Source organism: Colossoma macropomum, unplaced genomic scaffold (genome assembly GCF_904425465.1).
Source record: "Colossoma macropomum unplaced genomic scaffold, Colossoma_macropomum, whole genome shotgun sequence".
In the NCBI taxonomy this organism is placed as follows: domain Eukaryota; kingdom Metazoa; phylum Chordata; class Actinopteri; order Characiformes; family Serrasalmidae; genus Colossoma; species Colossoma macropomum.
In genome coordinates this window covers 17,146,558-17,159,577 of record NW_023494809.1, presented here as the reverse complement: position 1 = coordinate 17,159,577, position 13,020 = coordinate 17,146,558, and the positions used below count along the sequence as shown (strand labels likewise).

Below are 13,020 nucleotides of genomic sequence, written 5' to 3'. Positions count from 1 at the left end.
TTCTTTACCATATTAAGGGTGAATAAGGTTTATTTAGAGGGAAACAGTATCACGCATGTAAACCTTAGTGGCAGTATTAGCGACAGTGCTACTTTGGGAACAAAGACAAAGGCCTATTTTGTCCCCTTGCTGTGATGTCAGCACTTATCATCAGTCTAACCTTTTTAGGTAAACTTTGTGCCAAAAACAACAGTTTAACAAAACATTTTGAAAGAAAACTGTCAATTTATCATTTAAGGAGAACCTGCTATACATACCAACAACTTTGTTGTTTATATGATATACTTAGTCCTGCTTAATATGACCAGAAACATGAAGTAACAAGATAAAAAAAAGTCCATTTTGATCTCTGGTTGACTTTCATGTAGCCATGCTCCACCCACAAAGGAATCCCTCTTACGAAAAACGCCAAAAATCAATCTAATGAAAAGTTATTGACAAGTTTTTGGCAAAAAAGTAATTTTATTCACATTGGACTGCAATGTTTGTTTAGTGTTTTCATGTTAACCTTTAAACTGGTTCCTCAATTTAGCCTTTAATTTCATTTAATAAGTGAGACATTTTTATTTGACTTTTATTTGACTTTGAATCTTATTTAATAATATTAATAGAAATATCAAACAAGTTTATTTCCTCTCTGCCAGGGGAATAGCCATTTGGAGACCTGGAGAAAGGGGTTAAAATGCTATGCCTAAACAAAGTCCTTATAGGAAAGTCTGTCCACTTGGTGGCCATCTTGGCAGTTATTCATATAAGTTATTGTTATAGACTAAACTCCTATCTCTATAAATGGTGAGAGACCTATAAACTACAGTTTCTCATTAGGTTGAATGAATAACTCACTCTAAATGTAGGTATTGTGATATAAACTGAGTCTGTTCTACAGTTTCTCATTAGGTTGAATGAATAACTCACTCTAAATGTAGGTATTGTGATATAAACTGAGTCTGTTCTACAGTTTCTCATAGGTTGAATGAATAACTCACTCTAAATGTAGGTATTGTGATATAAACTCAGTTGTGTTCTACAGTTTCTCATAGGTTGAATGAATAACTCACTCTAAATGTAGGTATTGTGTTATAAACAGAGTCGTGTTCTACAGTTTCTCATTAGGTTGAATGAATAACTCACTCTAAATGTAGGTATTGTGATATAAACTGAGTCGAGTTTCATAGCTTCTCATTAGGTTGAACAGGATTTTCTGCAAAGTTTGTCCAACCTCTCAACAGTTGCTATGCAGCAATGCGTTTGTGGTGGGGCATGGATTAGTCAGTTGTTTATTGGCTTTAGCTGGATGTGAAAGCCTGGCTATATTAGTATTAGTGAATCACAAAATCAAACACTGCAAAAGAATGAACGATGTTCCCAAACTCTTAATGCGCAATGTATCTTTAGCTAGCTTGTGTCCACGCTACAAAGTGGAGCTGGACTCATCCCTATGAATCACTCCTTAGGGAAAGCTTAGATCCTGTGTCGTCTCACTTGAGCATATTATCTTACAAGCAGCTGATGGCCACAACACTTGCCCTGTGTAATCGGTGTAAAGGAGGGATTATCCCCGGCGCTGGCTGAGAGGGGGACTTCAGTGAACAGCTGGAAGTCTTTCAGCTTCCTTCAGGAGGTAACACCACTTTAGCTGGCTGCGAAAGCCCGCTTGAATTAGCATGTTTGGCTAAAGAAAGCGGCAGCTATTGCCTGTGTCTTCGCTGTGGTGGAAGATGAAAGGCACGCATTGATGGAGCACCTTCAGACAACAAGAGCCTTCACGGATATAGCACAACATCCATAATGCATATCAAGAGGGTTAGCTGAAAGACCACGGGCAGCTGTGTCTCAGCCACACTGAGCCACTTTTGTTTAAAGATTCAGATTTACCGGCCACATCGTGAGGACACACAAGAGTATATTACTGATGCTAGCTTTTAAAGCTTCACTTCCTTCCAAGATTGATGCTCCAGCCAGTGCTGTCTTGCCAGCGCGAAGCAAAGGAGACTTTTACATGTCTGGGGTCTGCCAGCTTGGAATAATGACCGACGGCCTTGAAAGAGCCGAAGAGGGGGCACAAATGTCATCGTAAATAAAGCTACCTATTACCAGCTTCACCTGATCAGCTAATGCTGGGCTATATGTCATCAACTGAGGAATATGGGGTTGGATGTCACAGATCTATTATCTAGTACCTATTATCTAGGACCTATTATCTAGGTGCCTGAAAGTACTGTGTTGTAATGTTTTGACAGCAGAAGTCATTATCATCCCTTTAACCTGTTGTTTTTCTGGTTTTTTTTTACGCAAAACAAGAAAATTTTGTTTTCCAGCGTTTATTGATGAGAGAGATGAGAATGCACCTTAAAATCAACTTAAAAAAAATTAAAAAGGGCAAAAAGAAGTGTTCCGTTGTTTGGTTTGTGCCCTTTCCTCAAGTACAAGTACACTTTAGCCTCTATTTTCAACAAAAATATGAATTAGATTAAGGATATTAAATACATTTCATTAAATAATTAATTTGATCACAATTATTAATTGTATAATGTTAATATTAACTTTTTTTAATACAAATGTTTAAATATCATATCATGATATATTTGGGAAATATCACGCTACTGGATTTATCAACATCATGCAGGGCTACTGTCAGTCTGACTAGAGCCGACGAGGACATGACTGTCACTGTAAATTAAGCCAAACTGTCACCATCATTAGACAGAGCCGGAGAACGGATTCAGGGCTAATCCTGTTATTCAAAGCTCAGTATAACTCACTCATATGCATCACTGAGAAAAGACTGAGGGCCAGAAACAATAGTGGACGTACGTACACAAACCAGGCCAACTTCATTGTTTCTGATCACTGCAGTGAGCTGTATCAAATCCAACATGACAAAGAGCATGTGACACCTAAATTACACCCAAATGACCACTGAACACAGCAGAGGGCATCTGAGTAACAAAAATCTAAATGTTTTCAAAATATTCACAATCATAACAGTATTGTTGTTAGGTTCGGCCTTGAGTAGCCACTGTTTAGGCAGTTGACCTTTTAACCTTTTCCAAAGCAGTTATGCATTAGGGGTGTAATTAAATTAAACTGTAGTGAAATTTGAGATGTATCTATTAACTGATCAATTGTATTTTAAAATTAAACAGCACTGTTTAGACTTTGCTATAATATAAACACAGAACCAGTCAAGGATAACACAAAACATCCCAATAGGCTCATTTCCATCATGGTACATTCATTCCCTAGAGAACCATAATCAAATTTAGAGATTTACACTCCAACCATCAAGCAAAACTGTGTACAAATCAAAGTCTTTTAGCATAAATATTACAAACTAGTATGCAATCCATGTACAGGCTAAGCAGGGGTCAGTGTAGTAACCTAGTGTGTTCTGCTTACTGTGCGATTGGTGCAGATAGGAGTGAAGGCGTTTGTGCCACAGGTGAAAAGTCTGTCTCCGTTCACCAGCAGGACACGGATATAGTTCTGACATTCTTCCTGTGAAAAGAGAAAAAAAAGGTCAGTGGGCAAAAACAGTAACCAAAACACACACACACACACACACACACACACACACACACACACACACACACATATATAAGACAATATATATATAACAAGATAATCCACTTGCATGGATTGGGAATGAAATGAAAAAAAAGGAATTTCCACAACTTGACTTCAAAACTGTTAAAAGCTACAAAGATAATCAGACTAACAACGGTGCAAGACCTAGTAGACCACCAAAATTGTCCTCATCAGATAAACAATACTTAACGCTTTCATCTTTGAGAGAGAGGAGAAAATCAAGCTCCACTCTGACTTCAGATCTGAAAAGATCCACAGGTGTTTCTGTCAATCCTTCCACTGAGAGAACACAAGTCAACACTAAGCAGAAAGTGGAAAACCAGCTTCTAAGACTGAACTTTGGAGTGTGAAAAAATATCCCTGCAGATTTCCTTAAAAAACTGAAAGCGACTCTCCTGAAAAGAACGGAATGTAATAAAGGTAAAGAGTGGACACACAAAATAGTGAAAAAAACTGCTATTATATTTAATTGTTCCATAACACTGAGAAATAAATAACTTGTACGTAGTGCACAGCTTGACTGTAAATTAAACAACAGAAGGGTCTCATTTACACCAGCAAGGTGGAGCTACAAGGAAGAAGTTTCCTAATAAAGTGGTACAGTGTGTAAAAACCCCAGCTACACTGCTATGCTAAGAATGAGCCATCACTCAGATAATCTGGTCAGTGGTGGTCCTATGGTGGTCCCTTTCCACTGATGGATGAGGCAGATGTGGGGGAGGGGAGGAGGTGATACATTGTGCAGCTGCAGTTTGTAACTGTAAACCTATATAGTGGTTCTATATGGTGTTTCTAATAAAATGGCCAGTGAGTGGAAGTATGAGGTAGGTGTTTCCAATAAACTGGCCACTCGGCATCTGTGCTTATATTTTATCTCTATATATTGAAAATAATCCTGCCAGAATAATGTAACTCCACAAACTCAGTGAAAGGCATGCAAAGCACTGCATTTACAATGTGTTAGGCTTTAAAATATATCTGCTGCTATTACAGCACCTGAAGGACTCTCTCTGCTAGAGCACCTCTATCTTTCACAGAGCCTATAGAGAGTTTAGGAGGCAGTAAATCTCGCCCGTCTGCGGCACTTGAAACCCCGCAGCCCTCTCTTTCTCAGGATGTTGATTTAGTGCTTTGCTGTGGTACAGCCGGAGGGGTCTGCTTTATCTGCTCATCAGAACGCCTGTTAACTCATAAAGCCATTCATTCTTCTACGCACAGTGGACTCAGAAAGACATTCTTCTTTTTACTTTTGCTAATGTAATTTGGCTGGGAGGCAGCACTCCGCTCTATGTAAATAAATGCAGATTTAATGTCCTTGTCATGCCATGATGCGATATATTTATGCAAAAAAGAGGAAAAAAAACCCTGACAAATTGCTACACTTTGTAAAGTAATACAGTGGCTGTGCACTGTGTGCATTACAAACAAATGGGGCTGATTGAACTCCATTAACTCAATCAGACCTTCTTCTCATCTTCAAGCAGTGGCCCCGGAGGACGCCAGATGCCACATTTAAAGGGGACAATTACTTGTAAAATTCGTATTTTATGAGTTTGCAAAGAAAATATCATGTTATGATGCTGCTGTGGGTACATAAAATAATCATAGTCACAGCCTCGGCACAGCTAGAACAGAAAAAAATATGCTATTTAAATGCAATTACGCAATTACATATTTATTACATAGTCAGTTATGCAACAAATCATATTTAAGTTGGCTTGACAAAAGCAGCTTACTGTTTTTTTTGTGCAATGAGTCTTTTATATCATTGTGGAGGCATTTTGGGCCACTCTTCTTTGCAGAATTGTTTTATTTGGCTACATTTGAGGGTTTTCGAGCATGAACTGACCGTTTAAGTTCTTGAGATGGGATTCAGGTCAGGACTTTGATTCGGCCACCCCAAAACCTTTATTTTGTTTCTTTTGAGCCATTCGGAGGTGGACTTGCTTGTGTGCTTCAGTCTATTGTTCTGCTGCATAACCCAACTGAGCTTAAGCTTTAGGTCACAAACTGACAGGTGGATATTTTCCTTCAGGATTTTTTGATAGAGAGCAGAATTCATGATTCAGTCAATTATGACAAGTCATCCAAGTCCTGCAGAAGCAGAGCAGCCCCGGACCATCATACTACCACCACCATGTTTGACTTGTTGGTATGATGTTCTTATGGTGGAATGCAGTGTTAGCTTTACGCCAGACGTAATGGGATCCATGTCTTTCAAAAAGGTCCACCTTTGACTCATCAGTCCACAGAATACTGTTCCAAAAGTTTTGGGAGTCATCTAGATGTTTTTTGGCAAAAGCGAGATGAGCTGTTGTGTACTCCTTGGTCAGCAGTGATTTACGCCTTGCAGCTCTCTCATGGATGCCATTTTGCCCAGTTTCTTTCTTATTGGGGAATCGTGTACATTCACCTTAACTGAGGCAAGTGAGGCCTGAAAGTCTTTAGATGTGTTTCTGGTTTCTTTTGTGATCTCCTGGATGAGTTTTCAATGCGCTCTTGGTAAAATTTTGGTTCACCACTGTTCCAAATTTTCTCCATGTGTGAATAATGGCTCTCACTGTGGTTCGCTGGAGTCCCAGTGCCTTAGCAAAGGCTTTATAACCTTTTCAGACGGTAGATTTCAATGACTTTGTGTCACATTTGTATTTAAATCTCTTTAAAACATGGCATCATGTGCTGCTTTTTTAGACCTTCTAGCATGCTTCACTTTGCCAGACAGGTTCTATTGAAGTGATGTTTAGATTCAACAGGTCTGGCAGTAATCATGTCTGGGTGTGGCTAGTGAAACTGAACCCAACATTCAATTGAATTTGATTAACTAGTTGATTTAGTAGCTAAGGGGGCAATTACTTTTTCACATAGGTCCAGGTAGGGCTGAACAGCATTTTTCCTTCAATGAATGAAATCATTATTTTAAAACAGCATTTTGTGTTTACTTGGGTTATCTTGGTCTAATATTAAAAGGCGTTTGATGACCTGAAACATTCAAGTGTGACAAATATGCAAAAATAGAAGAAATTTCACAGCACTGTATGAGTCAAAAACTCCACTAATTGTTCTAAATTTCTGCATCATTAAATCATTATGTTGTAAACAAATTAATTCAGAGTGGTTTGGTGCAAAATGCTTCATTCTAGAGAAACTTACCAAGTCAGAATAGTTCACCCCTAAAAGCTCCCTCACAGAAAGTTATTACATGAAACGGTTACAAACAATGCCTGAGACTTTGTTTTACAGTTGTTTTGAGATAAAATGTTAGCTTAAAACATGTTGCTAAAACAACAATAATGCTGGGAAGGCACATGCAGGGAGTTTTAAGGCAAAATAGTCCCCAAAGAAAATGATTTATCACCATTTTACAATCATCATCATTACATATAATAATTCAGAAGACGTGTAGATTCACTGGTGGTTTTCAATCTCAATAACTAAATTATGCAAAAAATTAGAAAATTTGGTGGAGTTCCTATTCAATATATTTTTCAGAAAGCTGAAGTTTTCATTCTGTTCTCAGCTGCTGAAAAGTACAGCTGATATGGATGGGAAACAATTCCAGACAACTCATAAAAACCACCTCTCTGTGGAAGGTGACTTAGCTTGTAATTCTGAATGACAATCATATGTTGGTCAGAGCGTAACCCTGCTCATTACAGAGCTCCAAAATACAGCCGCTGGACCCTTCAGAGAAGCCTAAACCACAGTCCACTGACCAAAATACACCAGAGGCCCTGAGGTTCGATGGGAGGTCACACAATGGACGATGGATCATAGCTAGCTTAGCCTAGCTAATGTAGCTTAGCATGGCTCAGCATGTGTGCTGAGCTCCTCTGTGCTGCAGTCAGACGGGACTTTACAGCAGATAGAGTCTAACTCTGCATCTGTGTCAGAGGGATTTGTTCAGACTCAGTCAACCTTCAGACACACAGGACGACCCACACTCCACTAAAACTCCATGGAATCTATACGGCTGAAGGCTCAAACAGAGTTTAGAGAGGAATTCTATTAGCAGTAGTGAGAAAAGTTTGGAATCAGCGGAGTCTCGCCAGGAAAGGCTGCTAAAATATGACACAATCATTTATCTATATTACATTAGGTAAACATAGAAATAAATAAATAAGCAAACATACGTTTTTGGTGTATCCCCATGTATTGTGAGTTGGGTTGGAGCAAAAATGACTGTATGGGGTCCCAGAGTAGCGCTTTGAGAACGAATATGTAAGATATTGCAACTTGGAAGTTTTCCAAGTAATTTTGGACTATTTCTATTCATTCAGTCATCATAAAAATTTCACACATTGTAAAGGAAGTAGAGGACTATTAAATTATGTGAAGTAAATAAAAAACCACAAGGGAGTCACAGTTACATTCCGACAGCACACACACATACGTGTGTGTACTTATTTTGTTTATTATTTATTGTTATCACGATGTCGCCAATATTGGCTCTTAAAATATTATGTTTAGTGATAATAAATATATAAGAAAACAAACATAATAATAATAATAATAATAATAATAACAGTAAAAGACACCAACCTCTGATTTTCCTCGACTGAAGCAGGCTCCTTTGGTGAACTCGTCACAGTGCCATTCTGCCTCCTGTACAAACACAGGAATAAATACATTAAATAACAACATAGCTGAACATCAAAGTTATATTTGATTGTATCATATTCTTTGAAGCAATGTCAGAGTACAACATTTTCTCTCCCCAAAGATCCTTCTCAAATGCATGGTTTAAAAACCTTAGTTGAAATCAGGCAATTGAAAGGTAATTTAGGGAATAAACATAGTTATTCTATTGCATTGCTCTCATATTTCTGCATAGCAATGTACAGACATGCACAGTTTTCTATAGAGATACATAGAAATGTACAGTTTTGTATAGAAACATATAGAGATGTCTAATTTTTGACAGATGTTTTGTATAGAGATATATAGTTTTCAATAGAGATGTTTTGTATAGAGATTGTATAGTTTTGAATAGAAATGTTTTGTATGGAAGTATATAAGGATGTACAGTGTTGTATAGTTATTTTGTATAAAGATGTTTAGGTTTCTATAGAGATGAACAAATATGTTAGCTTTGTATAGAGCTGATTTTTATAGAGATGTGCAGAGATGTATAATTTTGTATAATGTACAGAGATGTATAGTTTTCTATAGTTGTTTTGTATAGAGATGTACAGAGATGTACAGTCTTGTATAAAGATGTATAATTTATATATAAATTAAAAAAACTATAATTAGTTTTCTATAGTTGTTTTGTATAGAGATGTACAGAGATGTACAGTCTTGTATAAAGATGTATAATTTATATATAAATTAAAAAAAACTATAATTAGTTTTCTATAGTTGTTTTGTATAGAGATGTACAGAGATGTACAGTCTTGTATAAAGATGTATAATTTATATATAAATTAAAAAAAAACTATAATTAGTTTTCTATAGTTGTTTTGTATAGAGATGTACAGAGATGTACAGTCTTGTATAAAGATGTATAATTTATATATAAATTAAAAAAAACTATAATTAGTTTTCTATAGTTGTTTTGTATAGAGTTGTTTTGTATAGAGATGTACAGAGATGTATAGTTTTCTATAGTTTGTTTTGTATAGAGGTAAAAAAGAGGTAAAAGAGCTAAATCATAACTCAGCTTGTGGTTACTGACTGACTGAGATTTAATGAACTTGGCAGTATGAAAATTGCAGACTTCAAATGAGTGGCATAGTGAGGAAACAAAAAAGATTTTTATCAGGTGCGTTACAGCAAGAAACATGGACACTTTTTACCACTTAATACACACAACATAGAAATAAAAGCATTGCAAATACTAGCACTGCAACTAGGCCTGTGCACAGTGAAGGAGTTCCCACAGTAACATCATCCAGAGAGCATAAAACCAATTTACTGCAGGTTAAAAACATCTTTACTTTATTGATTTATTTCATGTAAATCATAGGAAGCCAGCTGTATTCCCACTCATGAACATAACTGAAATTTAAAACGTATGAACTTTTAAATATCATGCGATATCCTACTTTAGAATGTATTGTCCCTATCATAGATGAAACAAATAATATATAGTGCAGACTTATTTACATATTAAAATAAATATTTCCAAACAACTGAATTTAGAAACCATGGTAATAAAGGAAAAGAGTAGATTATAAGGCAGAAACAGCCTCTTCTTGCCTCTGAATTAAAGCGTTAACCTCATATGAAACAGTAGAGACTTTGCCCGAGCCGCGGTGGCAGCAGAGTGAAGTATTCTGTTATTCTGTACGTCCTCCGGAAGCAGTCTGGAGAATCTTTTAGCAGACCGTTATAAGGGCCTGAAGCACGAATGGAGAAATAGTGCATATATCTCACAAAGCCTCAGCCATCAGTGCACTCCTAAAAATAAAGCGTTCTTTAGAACGATGCTGCTATTAAAAGGGGTTCTTCAAGGGTTCTTTAGTAAAGATAATATTTATATACAGTTGTAAATGGTTCTTGGCTTGGATGCACAGTTTTATGAGAAACCTTTAATTGGTATAGAACCTTCATATTATGTGAATGTTTTTTAACCTTCGAAAAAGTGCATGTTTCATTTACAAAAATCTGCTGAGAGGTTCTTTAATGGACCAAAAGTGGTTCTTCTCTGCAGAACTGTCTCTCCACCTACAGTTTTAAGAATGTATTCCACCATGAAAACTCCATTTGAAGAACCATTTGAAATGTGTAACTGGTTACATGCCAAAGGTTCTTCTCCATAATGAAGTGTGTTTTAAAATGGTTCTAGCTTGATTAGGAGCTCCATTTTTGTTATGGCTCTTTAGAATGATGCAATACTTGTTTAAAAAAGGTTTCTTCAAGGGTTCTTTAGTAAAGACGGTTCATATGCACTCATAAATGGCTCTTGGCGTGGAGGTACAGGTCAAAGAGAAACCTTCTTAAATGTTCTTTAAACTTCATATAGGTTCATATATCACTTACAAAAAGGTTTCATTTAGTTGAAATGTTCTTTAATGGACTAGAAGTGGTTCTTTGGAACCACCATGTTCATGTTATGCTTAACCTGACTTGCAACAAGAGAGCAGAAATGTGGACTGTCTGGGGGCTTCTTGGGGTAAAGGTGGTACTAAGGGTTCTTCAGAGAACAGGACTCATATAACCTGATTTTAGAGCACGTGTTTAACAAGAATGCAAGTAAAATCTCTTTTGGTTCTTTAAAGAACCTTCCAGTGGGTATTTCTTTAAAGAACTCTTTTCGTAAATCAGGTGTCAGAATGTAAAGAATTGTTTTAAAGTTTAAAAGAACCTCTACATAATGTATTATGTTCTATACCTATTTCTAGAACCGTATTCCAAGCCAAGAACCATTGAGGAACCTCACTGGCTTTTAAGAGAGGGGTTAATATTGGCGTTTTAGATGTTTCCCCTCCTCAGACAGAGAGTGAATGAAAACACAAAGCCAATCTCTTAAAGCCTGTTCACAGCTAAGACTTCCATATCAGGGCAGAGAAAACTGGGATTAATATAAGTCAGGGAATATAGACTTGTCTAAACTGTAGAACAGTCAGTTCAGTATCAGAATGTAGTGAACAGATTAAAGCATAAGTTACTGCTGGCTGCTCCCACTAAATGCCAAGCATTCAGTCTAACACCATTGTGCTACAGTGAAGCTTAAGTCATGAATAAGCATGTTAGCACTCAGATTACTGGAACAATATAAGGCATGATGTTTGCAGTTTAGAAGTGTAGAGTCTGTTTTGTCTGTTTCAGTCAGATACATAGCAATTTTTTTCATTGGAATGAATGGGAACTGAGTCAGTCCACTTCTATAACATAATGCTTAAACTGCTACCTTTTATTCAAGTACAAGTGGTTTGGACACTTATATTATGTCAAGTATGCTAGCAATACCTTAGCAACCACCTGGGACAGCATAGCAATGGCCTAGGAAAAACTTCGCAACTACCTGGGATACTACAGCAACGCCCTAACAACAAGCTGGAATACCATAGCAACCTCGTAGCAACACCATCTCAACTACACACTTAAAAATGATGGTTCTTCAGGGATCCTTAATAAAGAAAATGGTTCCATATAGAACCATGAACTCTTAAAGAACCCTTTGCATGATTAAAGGGTTCTTTACATTGTGAAAAGGGTCTTGAGATTGGAGGAAAAAGTGCTGTAGATGGTTCTACACAGCACCACATAGCACCAAAAAGGGTTCTTCTATTGTAGCAAGCCTGATATCGTAACAACAGATGAACCCTTTTTGGTGCTATATAGATTTACATTTTTCAAAAAGGTTCTATATAGAACCATCTACAGCACATTCTCCATCAATCTGAAGAACACTTTCATGATGCAAAGGGTTCTTTAAGTGTTCATGGTTCTATACAGAACCATTTTCATTTCAAATAATCCAAAAAATATTCAGTGATGTTGAGGTCTGGACTCTGGGGTGGTCAGTCCATTTGTTCTGAGAACACCAGCAGCTTCTTTGTTTGATTTGTCTGTTTGCTTTTCTCAGTAAGAGCTTCTTAACAGCTACACATCCTTTCAGACTCATAGTGTTGAGTTGTCTTCTCACAGTGGAAAAATGGACAGAAACACCTGTGGATTTTTTCAGATCTGAAGCAAGAGCGGAGCTTGATTTTCTCCTCTCTCTCAAAGATGAACGTGCTGTTTATCTGATGGGGACAGTTTTGGTGGTCTACCAGGTTTTGCAGGTGGTTGTTAGGAGTCCCATTTTCTCTGTACATTTTAACTCCCTCATTCAGTTTTGGAAACTTCACTTCTTACAATTTGTCTTTCTCCTTTCTTATGCAAGTGGACTATCTTATATCTAGTGCTTAATTTGTACTTAATGGCTGGTCTGCCTGGAAATTGAATAAATTAAGTCTTTGACTTCTGCCTAGTACTGTAAATAGCAAAATGACAATAATTCTTCTCAGGGCAAAGAGTGGATCTCAGTCTGAGTGACTGAGCGTTGTGTATGTAGCTTCACAGACTGGAGTGTTATGGGTGAATAACACACAGTGTGTTTTTCTGACAGCTTGCCAACTCACATTCCAGCTCTAACCGCACTATTTTACAGGCGCTCGCTCTTACAAATATGGCACACATCAGCAGAACAGCTCAGCTCAGCACGCACAGACAACACAGGGCATGCAGACAAACACTGCACAGCGATAGCACTGCGCTATATGAGTTACAGCAATGAACACTTCAGCTAAAAATAGCTTTAATATAGAGTAAGATGTGGATTAAGTGTAATTAGCAAGACCATTATCCTGATAAATGAGACGACAGCAAGCTCTTAATAATTACAGCAGAAATAACCATTCTGCTTTTATAGTCATTCCTCCTTATTAATGATCTAATAAAATTGTGCCTAAATCATTAATGATCCCCGAACACTGTTTGTTCAAT

General features: G+C 37.1%; 1 protein-coding gene across 1 annotated transcript in view; it reads right to left on the bottom strand.

Moving 5' to 3' along the window:
• Positions 1–13,020, bottom strand: part of sema5a (sema domain, seven thrombospondin repeats (type 1 and type 1-like), transmembrane domain (TM) and short cytoplasmic domain, (semaphorin) 5A) — a 238,508-nt gene that overhangs the window by 103,628 nt on the left and 121,860 nt on the right. Inside the window, exons 5-6 of the mRNA XM_036558268.1 lie at positions 8,128–8,190; positions 3,400–3,498 (exon numbers count right to left, since the gene is read on the bottom strand). Of these exons, the coding sequence (XP_036414161.1) occupies positions 3,400–3,498; positions 8,128–8,190 (162 nt within the window). The remainder of the gene's footprint in view (positions 1–3,399; positions 3,499–8,127; positions 8,191–13,020) is intronic.